This window comes from Chaetura pelagica, unplaced genomic scaffold (genome assembly GCF_000747805.2).
Source record: "Chaetura pelagica isolate M959 unplaced genomic scaffold, ChaPel_1.0 scaffold221, whole genome shotgun sequence".
NCBI classification, from domain to species: domain Eukaryota; kingdom Metazoa; phylum Chordata; class Aves; order Apodiformes; family Apodidae; genus Chaetura; species Chaetura pelagica.
Window position 1 is genome coordinate 7,263,894 of NW_009952533.1, and position 25,699 is coordinate 7,289,592.

Here is a 25,699-nt window from a genome sequence, read left to right on the forward strand (position 1 = left end):
CCCTGGACTCCTGCTTTCCCTCTGCCTGTCTGTCTCGAGAGCTGTTGCTCAGACTCAACTTAATTCTTACTTTCAGGTGCTGATTCAGGCTGGTTCCTCGTGTCTCCCATTTGTGTTTGTTCCTGTATTGGTCAGAAAAAGATTCAGAACCACAGTAGCACATTTTATCTTAAACAGCACTTCCTGAAAATTTCAGTGGAGGCTTTGTGTAAAAACTGATGAGAATAAAAACTCCTCAGGCATTAGAGATGTGAGAATGTGTTCTAAATTATCAAGCAGATTGTATGCAAGATTCTGAACGTCTCTTGCAAGGCAAGACATTCCTGAGTACAAACCAAAGAGATCAGCTAGTATTAAGTCATCTGGTCTCTCTGCAGTTCAGATTTGTATTTTAATCTACACTGTCCATTTTCCTTTCAAAGCCTTCTTGTTCAATGTTTTATCTAGCTGTCTGCTTAAGTCAGTGAAGTTTAAAGATACAAGCTACGTTATCACTGATCCCAGTCCTCAGATCCCCTTTATCCCTGCACGCATGCAATGCACATTCAGAGCACTTGGCAACGATGCATCTAAGGACACGCCTGTGTGGCACCACAGCTTTTGCCATGGCACTTGTCATCGTTGTAGGTAATAAATCCCTTATGTCTCTGATATTCACTGACCATTAATAAAACACCTGTATACTCAGACATAAGCATTCAAATGAGATTTGAAACTTCATGCTGACTTTGCCTGATTTCCCTGATTTCTAGGCAAAAGAAAAAAGAGCTGTGTAGGGTCTAGTGGTGCCTCAGATAGTGCTGGCTTTTGGCAAGAGCATTGTGAAAGCTGGCTTTTATGTCTCTTGTGCTCCACATTTCATTCCTCCTGTTGTACTGGCACAACTACTTCTGGATCAAGGAACTGATCCAAATGAATACAAAAACCAAAACCCAAACAAACAGGAAGAAACTGCTTAGCTTCTGGGTTGGGCTCCCAAGGTAGCTGCACAACAGAGGGGCAACATGGAGGCAGGAGCAAGTACCTGGGACACAGAGAGGCAAGCTGGTAACTGCCACAGGATTTGTATGTAGAAAAAGACTTATAAATGGAGCTCCCACTACTGAAGGAGAACAATTTCTTCTAAATCTCTCCATGAAGTCAATTGTTAAGCGTGTTTCTAAAGATCTGCAGCCTCTTTGGCACCCCAGATTAAGCCTGACTACTGCCTTTACCTACCATGCCCCCTGACTGGGGCACAGACACAGCTCAGCATGTCTGCGCTGAAGAAAGGGGATTAGGGAATCAACAGTTTCATCTCTGCTCTGTACACAGTGTTAACGTGAAACAAGAAGAAAAAAATAATACAAAATTAGACTTTAAATTTCCTCCTTGTTTGACATCAGTTTCGTAGATCCTGTTTTGCAGTTTGCTGTACAGAAACATTATGTATTTCACATCATAACACATGGAAAGGAAGAGTGGTTTTATAACAGGAAAAGTTCACTGTCCATTCTCAGAGCTTGGCAGGAGGCTGGTAGGTGTGTGCAATAATCAAGAGCACATTTTAATGCCAGTTAGGTTTCACTTGCTGACTCTTTCAAACCACTGCTGACCTTTCAAACCACCGATGCTATGTTTGCTCTGGCACAAGTCTCAAAATGAACCCAGGATCTCAGCTCACTGGAATTTGCATCCATGATAAGTATTTAGTGCAACATCCGCACAGGCTTTTAATAGAGCCAGCAGGACTTATGTCATACTCCAGGCACACAGGACCCAATCTGCTCAATCTTTAACTAGGCCCCCATTAGTATTCTGTCTCCAGGACAGTGCTGGGTGCTAATGCAAGCGTTAATAATGTTCCGTATTAACCACTGTCTAGGGATTTCTCCCACCTTTTCCTCCCCCTTTACATTCTGCCTAAAAAAGTCCCTATTATTAGTAAGGAGGAACAGTCAAGTAGTTGAAAAACAAGAGTGGATTAGGTTCTTATGACGCACTTTCATCCCCTTTCAAAGGCTGATTATTCTTTCCAAAGACATTTAGATATACACAGATCAAACTAATTATTTGAGAAGTTACATTAATAGATTTAATGAAGAGACTTGAAAGTGTCCTGACACTCATGATGAGCTATATGTTGGCAGAGTTTATGGAAAGAACAAAAAGAGGCAGAAAAAGAACTGCTGGTATTCTCTAGGCTGCTCCAACTGCTGTACAGCTCACCAAATACAGTGGATTTGCAGGTGATATGACACCTTCGGGGAGAGTTTGTGGTTTTTCATGCTAAAAAACCACTTTATGTTTGCAGCAGAATAATTTATGGATCTTCCAACAACTACAGAGACAGTGCTGGTTGGATTTCTGAGGCTTTATGCAGTGTGATGAGATACCCGACTGAAGATAATATAAAAGCTTGTAAAAAATGAAAAACTAGAGGTATTTACCAACAGAGAGCAAAGACTCAGGCAATGCACATTATCTACTGGAGAAACTAGAAAATACCAAATGCGTTAAGGGAGATGAATGACCACGGATGCTACAAAAAAAAGAAAAAAACCTGGTAACTACTTGTTTCTTTCCAAGTGTCACAATACAGCTTTTAAAGTATCTACATCCTGCTTTCTCAGCAAACTACCATTTTTAACTATATCATTCAATCCCAACTGAGCCTGACCCAAAGAATACTGCAATGTCCTCCTCAGATCCCAAATCCACCTTCCACTCCTCCAAAGCTGGTGCAGTTCAGAGATTCTTCAAATTCAGATCTTAACCAAGTCCAGCTCCAACTCACATCATTTGTAGAGCAGGAAATTCTACCTGTGCTGAAATTTCCAAAGATGTCACCATTTTGCATAACTGAGTACTAAAAATTAGGCAACACAGATTGTTATTATGCATTACTGTGGAAAAAATCCTTAGTTTCTTTACTTTCATACCCTCTGGAGAGCTGAAAAGTAAGGGTGAAAAGCAGGAAATTTAGCTGAGATGAACTCTTATGAATTTCACACAATTTTTTCACCCTTCCCCTCCCCCCTTTCTTTTCCAGCTCTAGTTTTTCAGTTTTTCCATCCATCTATTTTCAACAGCTGATTACAGAAATATCCCATTACAAGACAGTATTCCAGAATCTTGCAAAAAATCCCACCACAGAGAGCAAACAGTCACTAAAACTAAATACTGAACAGATTTTGGGCTGTAGATACACCCAAGGGACTTGATGAAGGTTTGGATCTTGGAAGAAGCCAGCTGAGAGAAACTACTGATCCATTTTTAAGTGCTCAGTGCTACTACACAGAGATGCTTGGTTTAGCAAGGAGCCCTAGGGACTGGTCGCCCAAATGAAGTCCCATCCAGATGTTTGTTATACACTACATTGCCAAAGGTCCCCTGGAAGAAATTATCTATTCAGGATCATGGGGAGAAAAAGGGAGGGAGAGAAGAGGAAATGTCTGCTGAGCACACACACACAAATAAGAAGAAAAGCACTGGCTGAATTCCAGAAATGAAAATCTGGTCCCACTGAGGTAGGTGGGAGCTTTGCCACCAGATTTCAATGGAAACAGAATTTCACCCAGTGTTAACAGTGCTTTGGAAATATCCTCCCTCCAGACACACTGTGGGAGCTCTTCTGGCTCTGAACACTCACTGGAAACACAGAAAAGGAAATTAAACCAAACACAAGACAACAATATCAGAATGATTAATCAACAAACACAAAGGATGCAGTAACGATTAAGCACAAGGTACTGCAGAAGTGGGTGGAAAGAAGGTGGCAAGTCCTTTACCTCCTGGACCGTGGAACTTTGCCAGGAAAAGCAGGGATGCAAGGACTCATAGTGCTGGTTACAGGGTGCCACGTCAAGGCTGCACTGAAGGCAGTCTGAACGGATTCAATAACAAAAGGAAGAGAAACTACTAGCACAGACTCGGCCTTGGAGTATGCTCCCCTCACTAATGCTAGAGATGCCAGAACCTAGCAGCTTCAGCAGAGATTCCAAGGAGCAATCAGCGTCATTGCTTACACATTCCCAGGCAGGATAGTTCACAGAAAGGGCACACTCAGCAAGCTCTGCAGTTGTGTAACTGTGAGCGTTCTGCAAACAAGAAATACAGTGCCTGGACACAATAAATAGGCACAATGCCTAAGAAGCCCCATCTATATGACAGCTGTGGCCCAGTTATTTAGCCTACAGTTGCCCTCTGATTTAGTTAGCCTTTGGTTTCATATCACAACTATACAGTGATCCTGGAATCACAGAATCATAGAATGATCAAGGTTGGAAAATACCCTCAATATCAAGTCCAACACCAAATACCACGTCTACCTGTTTTTTGGATACCTCCAGGGATGGTGGCTCCACCACCTCCCTGGGCAGCTCCAGTACCTCCCCACCCTAACAGTAAAGAATTTCTTCCTAATGACTAACCTAAATCTACCCTCTTCCAGTTTAAAACCATTACCCCTTGTCCTGTCGCTACACATCCCGGCATAAAATCCCTCCCCAGCTTTCCTATAGATCCTCTTCAGATCATCTTCATGGCCCTTCTCTGGACTCGCTCCAAGAGTTCAATGTCGTTCTCGTGTTGAGGGCTCCAGAGCTGGACACAGCCTTCCAGGTGGGCTCTCATGAGTGCAGAGTAGAGGGGCAGGATCACCTCCCTCGACCTCCTGGCCACACTTCTTTTGATGCAGCTCAAGATGCGGCTGGGCTTCTGGGCTGTGAGTGCACATGTGAGTGCACAGGGAGGATCACCTCCTTGGTCCTGCTGGTCACACTATTCCTGATGCAGGCCAGGATGCTGTTGGGCTGCTTGGCTACCTGTGCACACTGCTGGCTCATGTTCAGCCAGCTGTCAGTCAGCACCCCCAGGTGCTAGGCCCTGCTGGGCAGCTCTCCAGCCACTCCTTCCCAAGCCTGCAGCGCTGCCGGGGGTTGTTGTGGCCCAAGTGCAGGACCCAACATTTGGCCTTACTGAAACTCCTACAATTGACCTCAGCCCATCAATCAAGACTGTCCAGATCCCTCTGAAGAGCCTCCCTACCCTCGAGCAGATCAACACTCCCACCCGGCTCAGTGTCATCTGCAAACTTACTGAGAGTGCACTCAATCCTCTCATCCAAATCATCAATGAAGATGTTAAACAGGAGCAGCCCCAGCACTGAGCCCTGGGAAACACCACTCCTGACCGGCCACCAACTGGATTTAACTCCACTCAGCACAACTCTTTGGGCCCGGCCATCCAACACAAAAAGGGACCAAGTGCCTGTTTCTGGGAACTACTTCAAATTGCATCACTTTGGATGTGCTGATGGCAGCATGTAAACTTGCACAGCTACCACTGACTAATATTCAAGTAGTGTATTTCACTTTGATATGAGAAATCCAGATGAAAATTCATGTCTACGTATCAATGATAGGTAAGTGACAATAGCTAACTAAGCATTAAACCAGAGTTCCCTAAGTGACTGTGTGTGACACAGGCACAGCACAGTCAGGCACACACCAGGGGTCTTGAAGCTCCAAAGGTCCTATGAGCTTTTCTCAGGATTTGTCCTTCCTCACAGAACAACTATTTTGTTGGTTTTGTTTTTAGCAGAGGGTCTCTGGCCACTCCTGTGATGCTGTGAGGCTCACAACTTTCACAAAGCTCAGATCATCTGCCAGTCTCCCCTCCCTGCTTTCTTCTCCCTCTCTCTCTCTCACATAACTAGGGAAAAACCCTTCTCACAGTCCTTCCCCAGATGATGTAGGCAGCCTCTTCAGGTGATGGAGATCTCCTGAAGCTCCATCATCATTACCCATGTGCCTGGACAGACCACTGGTCTTGGTGCAAGTTCCTTGTCTGTGGGCTCTGCTTGCAACCCTTATGATTTCCCAGTGTTAGCGACTATTGCCCAATGTCATTGAAAGTAAGGGGAAAAATGGAAGGTGTGAAGGTAAAACAAAGCATCTTTGCAGTACCTCTCAGAACAAGGTTTTCACTCAGTAACTTGGCTGGCAACTTAGAAAATGAAGAACAAATATGTTTGGACTGTTGCCGATCCTTCTGCAGACTCTGGAAACAAAACTGGAGGGGAAGGGAGTGCCTGGAGAGTTACTGAGCTCTTGTGCTCCCTGGCTGCCTCCACACCATTGTTACCCCTGATGACAAACCAGAAGAACTGCTTCTGGGTGTGCTAAAATACTGGAATGAAAAGCATGGACTACCCTGGGTGCTGGGCTTTGCACCAGGCTGCTGGTTCTTCTCAACATGTGCCAAGCAGCTGTGGGTGTAATGGGCACACCAGGACCCTCTTTCACAACTTTAATAGTTGTCCTTATAAAGAACACCAGGACAAGGACAAGTATTTCCCAGAGGAGCTACTCACTTCAGGAGTGTGAAAACGGCACAGTAGAGACCAGCGACTAGCCCAGTCTTTAGTTACATTATAGTGTCATGAGGTAACATCTTTCCTTCATGGTTTGAATCAGTCTCAAATACATTTAAAAGCAATTACTGGAAGGAAAAATGTAACATCTTGTTTTGAACAGTTCTTGCCATCACTCAAAGAGGCTTGGGAAAGTCATATGCCAGGATGGCCATGAATGACACTTGGGCCTACAACCTTCCTGCTCACCTCTTGCTAGATCCAGGACTTAAGACCACAGTAGGCACCAAACCTGAAATTGGTACCTAACACACAAAGGGAGAACTTAAAAACTCACTGCTGGTTCCCCCATGGCTAAGGTTGCAAGTCCAGTGTTTCTGGAAACTTTTTCACTGCCATGACACTGGTTGCAATATGACGGAAAATGTGATTACCAAGTGTCTCCACTAATGTAAAATAAAATTCCGCCTAGTCCCCTCATCTGTCTCCTAACTTTCACACATCTTATGATTACTTGCCTTCTTTTTCATGCCCTGGCCCAGAACAGCATCTAGAAATAGTTAATTTTTTCCAGAAGCTATGCTGGCTCTATACACAAACCTGTGTTTTATCACAGTCTTCTACCTCCCCTCAAATATATCTGATGATTTTCTTCAGTAGTCTTGTCAATACTAATATACCAACTGGAATAAAGCAGATACATATTTTCTACCGATATGCTATTTTACCTAAAAATGAGATTTTTAGAGTAGTACAATCCTCACACAAAACAGCTGACAACATTATTTTTAAACTGTGGGAAGTAGATTTTCAAAAAAGAACATTTTTAGAAACAGAGAGGCATGCAGACATTGAGTTACTGGTTCAATGGTGCCCATAAACAAGTGAAAACTAAACACATTGAAAAAAAATTTTCCTCTTTTGTACAAATTAGCAGTGTTATTTCACTTCTCTCAGCTTTTCAAGCACTCTGTCCATCAATTCTACTGAAATGAGAAGTTCAAGTATGAATAACCAGACGAGCTTCAGTTGATGTAGAAAGATAAAGGAAAGGCAAAACCAGATTTCAACATCCTTTTTTTCTTGACAGTGACAGTGATTGCTGTGTATACTATTTATTTTATGATATACAGGTGAGAGTAACTTCCACAAAGTAACATGTAGCCCAGTTAGGAAAGGCAGGTCAAAACGGACATGCATCAATCTGCTTTGTGAAGAAGCCAGGTGATACATGGTGGGTTATTGTCATAAATGGCATCACTATAAACAATATCTGAAGATGACTGTAAGTTTCTATTGTTTTGTGTTGACAGAAATAGCTTGTTCTGACCACGCAGGGGACTCTGACTAGAGCTTGTTATTCAACATGCTGATTTGCACACAGGCTGGAAGTGTTTGCAGAACAAGGTAATATTTAAATGTACTTACCATATAGATTTCTGCTAGGCTTAAAGTAAGGCCATCGCTCCAGTGAAAATGCCCTCAAAGGCCATTCTGCCCATATTAGATATCAGTTTGTGATTCATTCGGCTTTCTAAACACTTATTTCAGTGCAAATTCTGCCAGAAAGAGGAACTTACTGCTTGTTGTGAAGTTACCCTCCCCGGCCTGGGGGAAGGAGTCTATATCTTGGATGACTTGTAGAACTCCCACAGTTCGCACCGGGGCATCCAGGGCTACAGAGCTCTCGTTCACTGTTATATCGCTGGCTCCCGTGATCTGATTGGTTGGTGGTCCTCCTATGGATGCTTCCAAGTCTGGAGGTATATCATCCATGCAATCTGCGTTTGGCTAATGGGAAGAAAAAGAAGAAATGTGAACTTCTACCTGATAAGAACATTTTGTTTACCCGCTCCCACTACTTTAGGATTTTTCATTTCCTTTCAGTACTGAAAATGGCAACATATGATGAATAAACACGTACAATTTGTTTGTTTTCAGGTACTTAAAACTTCTTAATAAAATTTGTTGAGAGACCCAAAGTATGCACTGCAAATATTCAATGCCAAACTGTGTTCCCTGCAATCTCTAAATATTCTTATTTGTCTTTTTTAGAGGTTTTGAGAGAGCGTACATTGAAAAGCTAACTCACTTATTGATATGATCTGCTTGACATAGGCAGACTGCTGAGTCAGATTACAAATGTAAATAGAGACAGTAGCTGAAGGGGAATGATTAACTTTTCCCTAAATAGACATTTTATAGAGCTGATATCAGAGCTTTCAGGAATAGGAAGTCAAAGGAACTGCCTGTGGGCGCATCTATGTGTGGGGTGCAAAAATAGAAGCTGAAGCTGTTTATAAGACAACTTTTTAAACATGAAAAGATCTTTTCCTTTACTAATGCTACATTTCCTACAGAATAAAATTACAGGAAAATAAATAAACAAGCAATGATGGGAATTTGAAAAGTAATATTAGATTCATAGTCTTTCTTGCTTTGAGATTCAGAGAGACCAAGGATGAAAGCCAATTCTGGGGATTTTAGACACTTCTCTCATGCAGTTACATCGTGAACGCACCAAGATCTACTGAATGAGCCAAGCTCTTCAAGTCAAGGGAGGCAACGAGATGGGGTAGTGGTGGCCACCTCTTGCACAGTCTCCTTAGCATTGAGCCCCTGTCTACAAAGAGCGCTGAGACTTCAAGTGGGCACTGGGTGGCAAAGAGGATTGTTTGTCCAGAGGCACTTTGTCCAAGACTAGTTTCTACCCTTCCTTCCTCTGGGCTTGTGATAAGCCTGATGCTCCCATTCACACAGCAATGATTTCCGTAGAGCTCCCCATAAACACTGGTGACAAGTATATGAGCAATAAAGCTCTTTTTCCTTTAAGAGGAAACAGATTCTTGTGTAGTTTGCCCATAGAACCAGATCTAGTTTTCCCTAAGGCACGGAGAAAAATTGTTTGTTCAACTATTTCAACAACAAGGGTTTCAAGTTTTAACACCTTGTAACAAAACCAAGGCTAATTCAGAAATGAGGATGTCGTGTGTCAGGGTGCAAAGCTTCCAAAACGACACAGCAAGGTTGAGCTGCAACTACATAGATAACTTTTTAAGTTAGGAAATGTCAAGTTACATTATTCCCATTAATCTTTATTGTCTATGAGTCAGACAGCTAATCTGGATCAGTCACTTAGCCTTCCTCGAACAGTTTGAGACAACTTCACTGTGTGATTCATCCCACCCTAAGGTAAGTGGTATGAATTGTACCCTCTGCCTTACCACTGCTCAGCACTAAGCAGAGATGGGGCTTAAGCTGCTAGACTGGAAATCCAACATCTGGATGGCTAGAGCAAGAGGGGATGTACTCTGCTCTGAGGATCTGATTTTTGCTATGCTTAGTTGTCTCACTTGCTAAGGCATTTTTTAAAATCGCACTACTTGCCTGTCTGCAACAGCAGGCACCCAGAAACTAAGCAAAATATGATACAGCAAAGACTTAAAAAGAGGCTTAGCTTTAAGCACAAGAGTAATCCCTTTGAACTCACGCATACAAGGTTACCATATGCTTACATTTTTTGCAAACCAGGGACTTCGCATGCTTTCTCTTTTCCCATGCATTGCCTGTCCGATTGTTGCCACCTCATAAATTTTTTTTTCACAAATATTCTTAACGAAAAAGGCAGGCATTTTAAACAATCCTCAGGTGACTTGTATCCACAAATGAAAGTTTGGGATAAAAATCAGAACTGTCATTTTCTGGCTCCAGTTTAATCCACAAACAATGAGAGCTCCTCAGAACTGGGATAAAGGTACATTCAACTATACCAAGTTTTAATGAAATCCACCAAACTCGCACTTTTCTAAGTGAAATACCAAACATTTATCTGCAGGATTTGGATCCAAAATGACTCCTTAGATCTATCTCTTTACCTCACCCGTAGCTCTTATAACAAATGGTTTTAGCATTTAATTTTTTACTTAAATTTGGCTTTGATGGCAGTGTATCTTAAAGAAAAAAAGGTCTGGTTTTTCTTTTCTGCTCTAGGAAAAACTGTTTTAGATTTTTTTCAGGACATCAGTTCTCTGTCCTTTTCTCTGATTCTAATTATTCCTAGAATGTGGTTTATCACTAACCTTTACACCTTTAAAAATGGAGGATTATAATTGAAAGCAAAACCAAATATAAAAGATGCAAAACTAGCATTGCCAGATACAATGAATCCTTTACTCCTGAATAAATGTAGTTGGAAAACTAAGCAACATACTATAAAACTAACGATATGAAATACTGATCGAAAAAACTACAGTATGGCTTTTGCTGTCAGAGTGACCCAGATACATTTTCTAAGTTTAATTATATTTGTTTCAGTCATTCCCTGTAAGTGCTTTGAGGGCACAATTCCACTGAAGTCAAGGGAAGGCTTTGTATAGACTTCTGAGGGCTTGGCTAAGGTTCTTAGTGAATAGCTTCAAGTCATGCAATCTGCTGCCAAAAATGCAGCTGACTGCATATCCAGCAGATACTTGCAGAAAAGAGGGAGAAGCTGAGAGAAACTATTTTATGTGATACAACCATCACAATAGCAATGTAGCTCTTTGAAAGTGAAAGACATTTTTTTCTGATAATTCACTTCAAATACTACAGCCAAAAGAGGTATAGTCTGAGCTGGATTCACCAGCAAAGAGACAGTGGAAAAGGTTATGCCAACCATTTGCTGACAGGTAGTTAGTTAATAATTCTTTGGAGCTGCAGAGTGCTATCATCAAAAGCAGAGATGTGAGGATGATTTGCTACTGTGAAATGAGTGCAGTCATTTTGGTGCCTCATGGCAGCCTGGAGAACCTGGTTACAGGGCAGAAAATATTCAAAGTCTCTGTTGCAAAGTGAGCAGAGAGTTTAGATGGGAATTGAATTAAAACAGTTATTTGAGTTTTAACCAATCTTTTCCTGGAAAATCTGGAGTCTTTTTGCTAAATGAAGCACAATACAGGCACAGTCACACAAGCCAGCTCTTTAATAATAACCATAGGACAAACGAGCAGCTGGCAAGAAAAAAACCATAGTAGTCCTGCCTATGGCAAGATTTCCTCATTTGTCCCGTTGTAAAAGCCTGCAAAAGGACTTTGGCAAATTTGCCTTCAAGTGTCCCATCAGAGACTGCTGCCTGCCAAAGGCTGCTTTCTTGTGTGTGGAAATTTCAGTTAATATGGCTCAGCAAGACTCAAGAATGTGGTTAGGGAATGGCATTCTGCTTTGTCTACTGTACAGAAATATTTGCCACCTCTCACTGAGGAGCCCTAGAGCTTTGCAGCTTCTTCCAGGGAAAAGGTCTTTTCCCAGAACAGCATACTGACATCTGGCTAAGTTATGAGCCTCTGGAAATACCAGTTCATGTGTGCTGATAGAGACTGGTGGCTTATTTGAGACAAACAATCACACTCCCCAAAGAGAAGAGGGCTTTGCATGGTGCCTGCACGCTCATGGTGGCACCAGAAAGCAAGACCCACCCCAGGCTGCCCACAGTTGGTGCTGAGCAGTGAGAAGGGTGAGGACACACAATTTCTGTGTGAGTGGAGAACAGGTCCTGTGAGCTGAGCAGACAGCATAAGCGGCAACATCAGGGCAGGAGCTCAACAGGATAAAGGTCGGTCAGGAGGGGTTATGCAGAGGAGAAGCAGGAAAGGGTACAAAGTAGGAGAGGGAGAAGCAAGAGCTGAGGCATACTTCAGAAAGAGAAGACAGATAAAACAGAGGAAGAGGACCAACTGATAGCAGTATAGGAATATTTAACTCCCAAGCTACAGATGCTCTTAGATTCCTGCTTCCTCTGCTGATAGCTACAGCAACCCCCTGATATGAAGGCTACCATGTGCTTCCAGCTCCAATGGAAAACAGCTGCTACTGTAAGCCACCTGAAGGGGTAAGGCTCTAGCATGCAGCTCTCCCTCCAGTACATGAAGGGGCTACAGGAACGCTGGGGAGGGACTTTTTACAAGGGCATGTAAGGATAGGATGGGGGAACGGTTTTAAACTGGACCAGGGGACATTTAGGCTAGACATTAGGAACAAATTCTTTAGTGTGAGGGTGATGAGACAGTGGCACAGGTTGCCCAGGGGAGCTGTGGATGCTTCATCCCTGGAAGTGTTCAAGGCCAGGTTGGATGGGCCTTGGAGCAACCTGGTCTAGTGGGAGGTGTCCCTGCCCGTGGCAGGGGGCTGGGTGTAGATGATCTTTAAGGGCCCTTCCAACCCAAACCATTCTATGACTCTAAGATGATCCATGTGGGTGGGAGCCAGTATGCTTCCTCTGAGTAATGGATTGGGCTGTTACTAGTTTGCTGTCTTGGAACAACTGGGTGAAATTTTAACAGAAATTCATACAATAAAATCCTCTAAACAAACTTTACTATTGGAAGTTTAATATTCAAGCACTTGATTTTTAGTGTTAAGACAGACCAGTACTAAGGCTGATTCTGAAATCTTAATTTGACTCAGTTGTTTATGTTGGTTACAGAAGTATCTTTAATTACATGCCCTGTGCTATTTCTACAGAAACTCCAGTTGGGAAGGTCTACGCAAGGGGAGCAGGATGGATCCTCCTCCTTCTGCATGCTACAGAGAGAACAAGATAGGGAGTTGTGAGAAGAGAAACGATGGCTGAGGAAACTAAATGGCACTTTAATTATTCCTGGCAATTAGGTTCTATACCTGCCACTACAGAGCTGTTCATACATAGTAAAGCCAGTCATGTAAACCAAAACATTTACACATGGCCTCTGGGCATGGTTTCACTTCCCCTCAATGCACCCAGCCTCAGACAGCCGGCAGACATGCTTTGCCTTCAGCAGCTGTCAGTGAAGTCAGTGACAGCTGTAATCTGGATGTAAAAACTAATGGTACTAAACTTCCTGGAAAAAATGCAATATCTCACTGCAGGCCTTCAAAAAGTGAACGTATGATTTGTCTATATCCCCTGATTATGAAGGTGGGTGAAAAGCGTGATAGTAAAATGCTTGTGCAAAAATATTAATGGACCAGTGTGAGAGCAGAAATCATGTGGTCCTGCATAATGCAGTAGCAAGCCATGGAAAATACACTGGGTATGGAGAGGAGGTGTCAAAATCCTGGGTGTGTGCTCACTGGTAGGCCTGTGAACTGAGACATGCAACCTGGGTAAAACTTCTGTATTTCTGCCTAGGTGCAGAGATGCTGAATGGCAGAGCCAGCCTTCATTCTGGCCTTGCCTGACATCTCAAATACTGATTAAAAAGCTGTATGATGTTTTGGTATTCTAAAGATAATATATACATTTAGTAGAAAAAGTAGCCCAACTCTAATCATGTTACCCTAACTACAATGCTCTACTTCTTAGCTTGAATTATATTAGCTTGATTAACATACCTGCCTACTTCAGAAAAAAATTACTTGATCACTTGCTGTGGAACCTCATCTGCAGCAACCTGCTTGGCTTCCTAGTCTCCATGAAAATGAACTCATGGGGAATAGCTGCATCAGAACACATCCTTAATGTGTTCCCATGAGCTATTTTACTTTATATAGCTCTTTCATATGTGAGTTGGCATATCACCAGCTGTAAATGGGGAGGGTATTTACAGCACCTGTTAATGCACCAACCAGTGGTGTTTCAGTACTGAACTTCACCATCACGTGGCAAGCCTCACACAGTGTGAGAAAGTGACTCAATCCTTCCTGGAGAAGCCTCTGATCTCTGTGAGAACTTCGGTTAGAAAACTGTATGGCAGACAAGACTTGCACTATCTGAATGCAAACGTGCAACCTAAAAAGATCAATGGCTTTGGCAGCTTCTAACCACATCAAACCACAGAGGACAAAGGGTAATGGCTTCAAACTGGAAGAGAGTAGATTTAGATTAGACATTAGGAAAAAAATATTCCCTATGCGGGTGGTGAGACACTGGCACCAGTTGCCCTGAGAAGCTGTGGCTGCCCCCTCCCTGGAAGTGTTCAAGGCCAGGCCAGATGGGGCTTGGAGCATCCTGGTCTAGGGTTACTTGTCTCTGCCCATGGCAGGGGGGTTGGAGCTAGATGATTTTTTAGGTCCCTTCCAACCCAACCCATTCTATCATTCTATTCTTGAATGTTTCAAATAACAAAGAGCTTAGTAATTTCTTTTATATCTTGTGGTCTGCCACATGCTTAGCTACTGGGAGAAGTGCTCCCTAACTGGAATAAGGAGTACAGGGCTTGCTACAGATAGACTGTGAGAGAAATCTGACAGAAAAAAGATTTGGCTTCCCAGGATGAGCAATTAGTTGTCCTTGAGTAGTATAGCAGGGAAAATTTTATCTGCAGACCTTCTGCTTTGAGATTTGAACTGAGAGCATGATTAAAAAAATAAATCCAGTCCTGATTTAAAAACAAACAAAAGCTAAGTGAAAGAATCTATAAATCCACCAAAACAGCCGTAAACAATCTGCTGCTCCACAAAGCAGGCAATCGCAGACACACAAATCCCAACACCCAACCAATCCCCACACACACTCTCTTTTCCTTGCTAATACAAGTGGGGTGCAGGAGAGAGGTGGAGTCAGACATTTCAGCTTGAACTTCCCTTCAAAAAATCAATTAATAAATCGATAACATGGTACGAAGAGTAAGAGGGGAACAGACAGGCAAAGGGCTAAACTTCGGTTAGAAAACTGTATGGCAGACAAGACTTGCACTATCTGAATGCAAACGTGCAACCTAAAAAGATCAATGGCTTTGGCAGCTTCTAACCACATCAAACCACAGAGGACAAAGGGTAATGGCTTCAAACTGGAAGAGAGTAGATTTAGATTAGACATTAGGAAAAAAATATTCCCTATGCGGGTGGTGAGACACTGGCACCAGTTGCCCTGAGAAGCTGTGGCTGCCCCCTCCCTGGAAGTGTTCAAGGCCAGGCCAGATGGGGCTTGGAGCATCCTGGTCTAGGGTTACTTGTCTCTGCCCATGGCAGGGGGGTTGGAGCTAGATGATTTTTTAGGTCCCTTCCAACCCAACCCATTCTATCATTCTATTCTTGAATGTTTCAAATAACAAAGAGCTTAGTAATTTCTTTTATATCTTGTGGTCTGCCACATGCTTAGCTACTGGGAGAAGTGCTCCCTAACTGGAATAAGGAGTACAGGGCTTGCTACAGATAGACTGTGAGAGAAATCTGACAGAAAAAAGATTTGGCTTCCCAGGATGAGCAATTAGTTGTCCTTGAGTAGTATAGCAGGGAAAATTTTATCTGCAGACCTTCTGCTTTGAGATTTGAACTGAGAGCATGATTAAAAAAATAAATCCAGTCCTGATTTAAAAACAAACAAAAGCTAAGTGAAAGAATCTATAAATCCACCAAAACAGCCGTAAACAATCTGCTGCTCCACAAAGCAGGCAATCGCAGACACACAAATCCCAACACCCAACCAATCCCCACACACACTCTCTTTTCCTTGCTAATACAAGTGGGGTGCAGGAGAGAGGTGGAGTCAGACATTTCAGCTTGAACTTCCCTTCAAAAAATCAATTAATAAATCGATAACATGGTACGAAGAGTAAGAGGGGAACAGACAGGCAAAGGGCTAGGGATATACCCAAGTAGCTGGCATGTCCCTTCTGCCCTGACCAGCTGCTCTGTGACATGCTTACCGGGATCCCTAGAGCTTTTAGAATATTCATTTTACACATTGGGCAGGTACGATGGTCTAGCAGCCAGGGGTCTACACACGACTTGTGGAACAGATGCCTGCAATGAAAACCAGGATATTTTAATTCAAATCCACCACAGTACAATTTACCACTTAGTACCACGGGCTTCTGCTAAACTCAGTAAAGTGAGAGTATTTCAAATGGTGTGGTTTGTGACCTCTGCAAGGACTGCAAAACTACATCCTATACGCACAAGAATACAAATGCTTCTGCAGCATCTCAAATGTATGTGAACAGTGTTGCTCAACTGAGTTTGGAAAAGAGGACATGTACATAAATAGAGCATTAGGAAAAATACACAAAACACATCAGCAAAACCCATATTCTTTAAATGTTGAAGGCTGTCAGTAAACAAAACCTACTTTCTGGTAAAGGTAAAAATCACATTACTGTTTCTTGAGGGTTCTACAGACAAACCTGATTACACATCATTTAAACATGAAGCCATTGGGGCTCTGGTTTTTTTTAGAATGCAGGCATAAGGAAATAAAGACAATTAAAAAACCCAACAACTTCTCATTTAAGTGGAAAAAATAGGATGATGCTTTTTAAAATATTCTCCCTGACTTCCCTGCTCTTTAGAAGGTGCCCATGAAAGTGAGCTCCTAAACCAACTCCAGCCCTGAAAGGGTCCTTGTTACTCCCATGCTTGGTCTGAAGTGGCCGCTAAGTAACTACCTGAGCCCTGTGGCTTCTGTGGACTGCTTTTCTTAGACATTCTAGAGGCAGAGGAACCGAAAGCTTCTCATCTAGCTTCACCTGATACCAACTGAGATAGAATACAGAGGTATTTTGTGCATGTACCCGACTAACAGATTGCATTTTCTCCTGTGAGCCTATTCTCTTGCCCTGTGGTTATAAAGGACAAATGTTATAAAACACAGGAATACGGGGCTTGAGATTGAAGAGACACTGTTGAGTAGGCCAAGTAGAGAAATCAGGACTCAGCTCAAGACAGTTAAGTTTGTTAAGCCCCACCCCTTCTGAAGAAAAGGAGGAAATTTTCCTGCCATGCATGTAGCCTCAGAAATTACACCAGCATAAAGGAAACAGAAAATTGTCTTGCCTTCCTATAAGTATTTTTAATCAATTAATTGAATTGAGTAGTTCAGTTGGAAGGGAACTTAGTCCAACTGCCTAATATAACTAAATAATAATACTAACTCCAGTGAAATTGAAAGAGGGTATTTAATTAAGAAATATGAGGCTCAGTATACACATTCTTCCTCTAAAAGGTGCAAGCTAAAACTAAAGGGCTTGTGCTGAAACACCATATAGATCAGCTCTGCATTTCTTTTCTCAGACTTGCAACAGGTGTCCCACATTTTACTTGGCAGAGCCTGAAAATCACGTTTCAGTCTGCTTGAACTTCTTTCTACGGGTGAGCAGTGGCTGGCCTGTGTTCCCTGGGCTGCCATTGCCCAACTTGCTTTGCTGGTGCAGCATAGCCACCCAAACCCACCAGGTAACCACAGGTGAACACAGCTCACAGCTGCCCAAGCTCAACTGTATGAAGTTCAACAAGGCCAAATGCCAGGTCCTGCATGTGGGTCACAACAACCCCAGACAATGCTACAGGCTTGGGGCAGAGTGGCTGGAAAGCTGCCCAGAGGAAAAGGACCTGGGGGTGTTGGTCGACAGCAGTTGAACATGAGCCAGCAGTGCCCAGGTGGGCAAGAAGGCCAACAGCATCCTGGCCTGTATGAGGAACAGTGTGGCCAGCAGGACTCAGAAAGTGATTGTCCCTCTGTACTCAGCACTGTTGAGGCTGAACTTCAAATCTTGGGCTCAGTTTTGGGCTCCTCCATTACAAGAAGGACATTAAGGTGCTGAAGTGTCTAAAAAAGGGCAACAAAGCACAAGTCTTATGAAAAGCAGATGAGGGAACTGGTTGTTTAGCCTGGAGAAAAGGAGGGGTGACCTTATCACTCTCTACAACTATCTGAAAGGAGGGTGTAGCCAGGTGGGGCTTGGTCTCTTCTCGCAAGTAACAAGTGATAGGATGAGATGAAATGGTCTCAAGTTGTGCTTGGCAAGGTTTAGATTGGATGTTAGGAAAAATTTCTTCACTGAAAGGATTCTCAGGCATGGGAAGAGGCTACCCAGGGAGGTGGGTGACTCACCAGCCCTGGAGGTATTTAAAAGACATGTAGATGTGGTGCTTGGGAACATGGTTTAGTGGTGGACTTGGCAGTGCTGGGTTAATGGTTGGACCTGATGATCTTAGAGGTCTTTTGCAACTAAAATGATTCTATGATTCTATGGCTCTACCTGGAGCAGATAACCTTTAGCAGTCTCCATGAGGAAATGCAATCTCTGAGAAAGCCAGACTTGTTCAATGCAGCAAACTCATTTTAAATATTTACGTAGTACACATTCAGCTGAATGGGTTGGCTGCTGTCCAGTGTCATGGTCTCTCTAACACAAAAAGATACACATAGACTTTCAACTTGATGGAAAGTATTGAGGTGCACTTTCATCAATATTGATTTGCAACCTCAGCTCTTACTAACACGATATTGGACCACATACTAGCGGGCTATCTTACTATCTGGCTTCAGTCCCAAATACCACTACAGTCTCAAAAAACCACCTGTGAAATCTCAGAATCTTCTCTTCACTGCTATGTTTTTTCTCACTAATTCTAAAAGAAATGGGTCCTTTGTGAAAACAAAACCGTATGGCAAATTACCACGTTCCTGTACTTGGTCCGACTTCACACAGCTATGGGAAAGGGCAAATCTGTCCTTGGAGGTTCAGCCTAGTCTAATTATATCAGTTGGCTGCAACACCAAACTTTGTCATACCTCATCTGATCCTGTATGTCAACATGATTAATATAAATGAAGTATCGTGATACTTGAAGTTTAAAGCACTACTTTATTAAGGCTACTAAAGCTCACAACACTCCTTTTAAACAAGACTTGCCTTACTGGATAAAAACACAATACATCAAATTTTGGTCTCTGTTCTGCACAGCTCTTCCTTCCTTTTATCTATGTGGGACATATTCAGCTCATCAACAGGCAAGTATTCTGAATAGGTGAAAGCAGAAAGATACAGTTCTCAAGCCTTTGTAATTTTACATTTAGAAGTCTAACCAGCATTCTTTGGGTGTGTCAATTCACAGAGGGTACTGAAATTCAATGTCTTGCTTTTCATCTATTTGAGGTAACTGAAATTTTTGATAGTGATTAGCTTAATTATATACTCAAATTCATAAACAAGTATGTTTAACTGCAAACATCTGAAGCACGTTTGTACTAAAATAATCAGTACATTTACAAAATCTAAGATATTTATTCTTTCTTGAAAGAAACATATTTCCAAAGCCTGTTTCAGATAAAAAAATATTTTCCTATCAAGCCATTCTACCACAGACTAGAAAGTCTCCTTTCATTTTCAATTTCAATCTTTGCAAGCTTCAGTTAGGCTGTGAATTGTATTACAGCATTTCATAAAACCTGTTAATCACCAAAAACTTGGAAATTTCATGCATTAAAGACTTTAAAAAGTGAAGTTTAGTGTTCTTAAGGTTGGCTTAAAAAATATATTTGAAATAAATTCTACCAATGCTCAGTAATTTACATCCATGGCAGATCGTGTCACTTTGCACTTCTAAATACTAAATTAGCACAGCCTATTAGGGCTTTATTAGTTTCAGATTTAAGATGTACAATAGAAGAAACTTGATTATTTGACAGAAATCCACAGAAAGATGAAAATCAGATGAGGACTTGAAATTTTAACTCAGGTGGCAGGCTTTGCAACTTGAATTTGAAAGTTTATTCATTTTTAGTTACATGCATGATTACGACTTTGAACAAATTGTGAATTACTTGACGTGCTGATAAGTTTATAATCCAAATTCTGGCAAAATAAGGGCCAGCAGCACAATGAGAGAACAACCGCAATAATTTTCTGTCATGTGGTAAGACAAAGACAGATGTAAAAAGACCTACTGTGACAAAAATCTCTCTCCCTCTGCACTTCTGATTGATGCAAATTTCAAAAGGAGGAGGTAGAGGCATCACAGATGAGTACAGAAGTAGTGACCCATACAGGGAGACAGTAAGAGAGATGTTTCAGCTACAGGCTCGGGACATGGCTTTGGCAATCAAAGTCAGAGTGGCTGCAATGCTACCACATGCACTGCAGAACTATGTTAGTTTGGACGGCTTGAAAAGTTTCTCAAAAGAACTGTAATTGATTAGCTGAGAGAGAGGAAGACAAGGGGAGAAGAGATGATGTAACAATGCTCATACAAATCAAGGAATCTCCATAAGGAGAAAGGAAACAACTGTTCTTCATCTCTCCTAGGGGTAAGAGAGACAATGGTGTATTTCAACTGCAGCAAGTGAGATCCAGGTTACACAAGAGGAAAAGCTTCAGCGCAGTGAAGGTAGTGAAGAGCGCTGCAAGAAATGATCAGGGGAATTTGCAGAGCCTTCATCCCTGGAGGCTGCAGAGTGTGTTGGAAAAATAATTCCCAAGAACCCCATGTGCACGGGCAGTGCCCGTGCACAGTTCCAGGGGTGCTGGCCTCCTGAGATCCCTCCTGTACTCCTGGGTGACACTGTGACTGCACATGGCTTTGTAGAGCTCACAGAGCACAAAGAAGGAAAAAGAATCTTGAAATCCCAGAGCATTTAATTTACTATTATCTAAATAGCACTTTGTATTTATTAACTACGGGTTACTTTTGTTTGAAATGTATTTAATTTTTCCTTAAAGCTACAATCTTAAACATAGAAGGAAAAAAATAACAACTAATTTCAGGCTCAGTCCAAAATTATAATAATACTAATTTGAATGGTGTAAAACTATTGCAAAGCTTCCAGCTTGCCAACAATTTTCTGAAGCTGTTTTTCCAGGTTAAGAGAAACTGTTGTTCTCCTACCTTCTGCTCCTCATCCCACCTTTCTAATCTACATGCAAATAAATGTAGCAGTCATGCAGTTTTTCTCAGCAAAAAATCAGGAGCAAAGAGAACAGGAGGCAAAAGTGGAAAGAAGGAGAGGCACATACCTAAGGACCCTGAAGAAGAGCATGAGTTGCCTGGATTAGACATAGGGCTGCAGCGGAAGACTGAGAAGGGTTTTGCTGAGAGACTGAGCAGTACAATGGCATCCAACAAGAAAGTTCGGCGTTTTGGGGCTGCATGTATGGTATTATTTGTTTATTTTTGAGGATGAACGAAGAACAAAAGAAATAATTATGAGGGTAAGTGAGAGGAAGTAATCAAAGGGAAGAATGTGTGGGATGTAATGATTTTCATGTGGACCTAATAAAAAGAGAAGGGAGGAGTGAAGCAGTCTCTGAAATCAAAGTTATTTGTGGAGTGAAGGTTCAGGGGAAGGGAATGAGCTGGAATGGGGTCAGAAAGCATGTTTACTGGTGTCAGAAATGAAACAATCAACAAAAGAGCTTATGAAGAACTCAGTAGAAAGGAGGCTGAAAGAATCACCTTGTTTCTCTGTAGCAGTTTAGTAAAGTTAAAATTTAGTAAAAAGTAGACATCGGGAGCAGCAGCACCAATAACTTCTCCAAAGAAAGAGCAGAAAAGATGAAGGCGTTTTGAAGCTAGAGATGGAAGACAAGCAGAAAGAACTGGGGCTATGACAAGAGATGTTACCCTGGGAACAATGATCTTGGTTACATTTGACGTTGTGTCAGTGCCCGCAAAGAGAACTTTAGCAATGCTTGCTACCATTAAACATAAAACCAGCTGCAAGCCAACACTATTTTAAATCAAGTGTCAGTCCTTATTTATTTGATACATTATGTAGAGTGAAGTTTATTAGCACAGTCAGTTGTGGGAGCTGGCTAAAGAGAACAGTGAGAAAGAAGAACAACTTAAGTGGAATTCTCCTCCTAGTTCTCCAGAATGAGAGATGCAGTAACAAGCTATCCCAGTGCCTGCTCTCTGCCAACAGAAAAGAGGACATTTGGGGAAACACTGTAAGCACTAGTAAACATGCATCTATGTAACTTCAGAGCTCATTCACTGCCATATTGGCTGGTGGATTTTTGGTACCAATTTCTTAGGAGATTCAGGGTATGTCAGGCTTAAAAAAGCAATGCCAGGATACACATGGCATTATGCAGCATGTGCCTGCTAGCAGTGGTTTTCCTATTACTACCAGCAGTACAAAGAAGCATCTTTCATGTGCAGCTCTTGAAGTATGTTTGGCTTTGAAGGTAAAAGTTCTACACCTTGAACACCTCCTGGATAGAAACACTAAGGTCAGCCAGCACTGGCGTCATATGGTGCTGGCTTCTGTAAGGCTTGGGGAAAGGCCAGCTGCTTATTAAACAGCAACCTATTGAGGTTCACATCCTAGAAACTGCCTGTGGTTTAACTGAGTATGCTGCAGGAAGAAACCTACAGAGTCTGTAGGTCTTTAGTAAGATATAACATTCTCCCACCCACTTAGTAGGGACACAAATTAATTCTTTTTTTTTTTTTTTTTTTTTTTTTCTTTTTTTTTTTTTTTGGAGGGGGAAAAGGCCCTGAAAAATGTACTTCAGAGCTCATTCACTGCCATATTGGCTGGTGGATTTTTGGTACCAATTTCTTAGGAGATTCAGGGTATGTCAGGCTTAAAAAAGCAATGCCAGGATACACATGGCATTATGCAGCATGTGCCTGCTAGCAGTGGTTTTCCTATTACTACCAGCAGTACAAAGAAGCATCTTTCATGTGCAGCTCTTGAAGTATGTTTGGCTTTGAAGGTAAAAGTTCTACACCTTGAACACCTCCTGGATAGAAACACTAAGGTCAGCCAGCACTGGCGTCATATGGTGCTGGCTTCTGTAAGGCTTGGGGAAAGGCCAGCTGCTTATTAAACAGCAACCTATTGAGGTTCACATCCTAGAAACTGCCTGTGGTTTAACTGAGTATGCTGCAGGAAGAAACCTACAGAGTCTGTAGGTCTTTAGTAAGATATAACATTCTCCCACCCACTTAGTAGGGACACAAATTAATTCTTTTTTTTTTTTTTTTTTCCTTCTGTTTTTTTTTGGACGAGGCAATGAGCCTGACAAATGTAGAAAGAATCATGACTACAGTTTCCTGTTTTGGAAGTCCAAGCCCATGCAAATATGTAAAATACTGCCCTCACAGTTTGTGCAGCAGGACAACCAGGGTTTGTGAAATAGCTGCTTGAGAAAGATCTTAGAGGTTTTTATAATTCAAAACTGCTGAGGCTCAAACTGTGAGTATTTTACAAGACAGTTCTGCTGCTGCTAACCTTTTAGCATTAGTCAGTTTCTAGGCGACCTTTTAAGTCCGCCAAGAACTGAACATCACCTGTTAACTATGCATTTCCTACTCACTCAGCTTGACTCAACACTGTGGATGACAGTCTGACTGTGGCCTCATTGAATTATGAAGCGAAACACAAGTGATAGCTAGAGCTTAGACATGGTTTTTTGCTGTTGTATAGCTACCTCCAAAACATGCCTCTCTCTACCACGAAAAATTTCCAAACTTTAATATGCTTCTATGAAAACAGTCTTGATGTCAAACCAAGGTCAATATTTTCTGGTAATTTCTCATTTTTTTTTTATATTTCTCCTTCATGAAATGATGCTCCACATGCAATTTGTCCTTGTGGAGGATTAACAGTAGGTCAGATTTATTACTAATCTGCTGCTTTTTGTTTGCCATTTAGTGATGGCAGTAAACAGTTTTAATGAGTCACATGAACAAACAGAAATGGACAGCTTGTAATAGTCAGATATTTAAGTGGGAACAACATAGTAGGAAAAGAAACATACTTCAGTTTCTCAAGCCAGTGAAATGACTTCAGGAGAAGAAAGAAATGCTAGTAAAAATAAGAAAATGTCTGTGCTCTGTATGTGCAGCACTTGAGATTCCTATTTCTAGCGAAATCAAACACTTGCTCTTGCTCTCCTAGGGGAACCACTGTTTCTAGGAAAGTTCCTAAGAAATTCATTTCCTTAGAGAAATCCTTCATCAGTCAACACTTCATGGATGACAATACAGTGCCATAGAGAGATGAAAACAACTGTTAGAGGTGGCAAGAGGCTGCGCTCCTGTGTCACATCACTGCAAATGTTATGTGCTGCACAGGACACGTTCACACGAGGGGAAGAAAAGAGAAAGAACAAGCCCAAAAGTTGTCACCTCCATGTCTCACATGCCTGAGAACATTTTCATGGCAGCAATAGATAACACAGTCTTTGTCACACACAGTATTTTCTATTTCCTGTTTCTACTCAGCATATCTTTTTATGGTTTTTAGAGAACTCATCCCTTTCTCAGTGCCTGGACATGGCCCAGGACAGAAAAATAAGTAGCTCCATGGGGAGCAGAAGCCTGCTCTATCCCTGGCTGCTTTGCCCAGGGAACACTTCAAAGTCAGGGGCAAATTCTTCTGAGGCAGGTATTCTGAACTGATATAAAACCAGTGAGCAGAACAGAGGAATCAAAAACCTTGAATTTAAAAATCCTACTGAAGACTTTGTAGCAGGTCCAGATCAGACAGAATTTCTGAGTATAATTTTAAACTCAGGTTCTCACCACCATTATCACTACTTTCATGTCAAGTGGAAAAAGAGGCATTTCAAGTATCCTTACACAACAGATTTTGAATAAATCAAGATGACAAATTCACCGTTCCCTCCCCTAGCTCTCAGGTAATCTCAACAGCATGACATTGTGAGAACAGAACCTGTCTTGAAATAGAGAGCTATATCACAGTTAAAACCACATGCAACCTTCAACTTACCTGCAAGGCAAAATTCTCACAACGTCATTGGGCTTGTAGCCTTCAATACAAACAGCACAGTTATCAAAGTCTGGCTCCGTTTCCTACAGGAAAAAGAACATTCATAATTTTAATTTTTTTGTCAGCTAACGTCTTCCTACAAGAGCCTATGTGACAAAGTAAAATGGTCACTGGTGCACGCTACACATGCAATTATGGATTTCAAGACAAGCAAATCAGATTTTCCAACACATTTTCAGTTGGAAACTTGCCATGGGAAGTATGCAAATTTAGTTAGCATGTTTTAACTTTCAAGATTTTCTGCAACTTCAGAGAATCACATTCTGCTCTCTCTATTCCATTACATCCACAAATTGCTTACAAGACTATTCCTCCTCTGCCTGAAGGACACATATTAGCTAAATAAGCAACTGTCATTTCTCTTCTCCCTCTCTGACCCAGAAGTCTGAAGGAATCCTCAGTACAGTTTCATTTGGTAATGAGCAATTTGAAGAATTACCTTGTCACCTTTCCTGATTGTTCTGACTTGCAGCTTGCTGATTGCCTTCTTTGCAGCATCTCCAAGACGGCGCTGTAATAAAAAATTGCTCTTAAGCAAAGAGTAACTCTTCATGCACAAATCATCACCTTTTCTCCCTAGGTTTCTTAATAATCTGAAGTGAGGGTACAAGAAACAGGACAGTGCTGCATAAATATAAACAGATGAGGTCAGTCATGATGTTATTCACAATAAGAGCACTGTAGGTATTCCAAGCTTGCTGGTAACCCATGACTGATGAGGCAATTCTAATGGAGTTCCAGTAGAGACTGTAGGTGACCCCATCATGATACTACAACACAGCACCTCTACTATTCCAGTGAGGAGCGATGTATGAAACAACTCCTCTATTTGGGTATTATACTTCTTCCCTCTCTTTTTCTAATTA

General features: G+C 41.8%; 1 protein-coding gene across 1 annotated transcript in view; it reads right to left on the minus strand.

Annotated features, from left to right (window-relative positions):
- RNF150 (ring finger protein 150) overlaps positions 1 to 25,699 on the minus strand; it is a 51,260-nt gene that overhangs the window by 18,340 nt on the left and 7,221 nt on the right. Inside the window, exons 3-6 of the mRNA XM_010008994.1 lie at positions 25,273 to 25,344; positions 24,774 to 24,856; positions 15,958 to 16,054; positions 7,936 to 8,146 (exon numbers count right to left, since the gene is read on the minus strand). Of these exons, the coding sequence (XP_010007296.1) occupies positions 7,936 to 8,146; positions 15,958 to 16,054; positions 24,774 to 24,856; positions 25,273 to 25,344 (463 nt within the window). The remainder of the gene's footprint in view (positions 1 to 7,935; positions 8,147 to 15,957; positions 16,055 to 24,773; positions 24,857 to 25,272; positions 25,345 to 25,699) is intronic.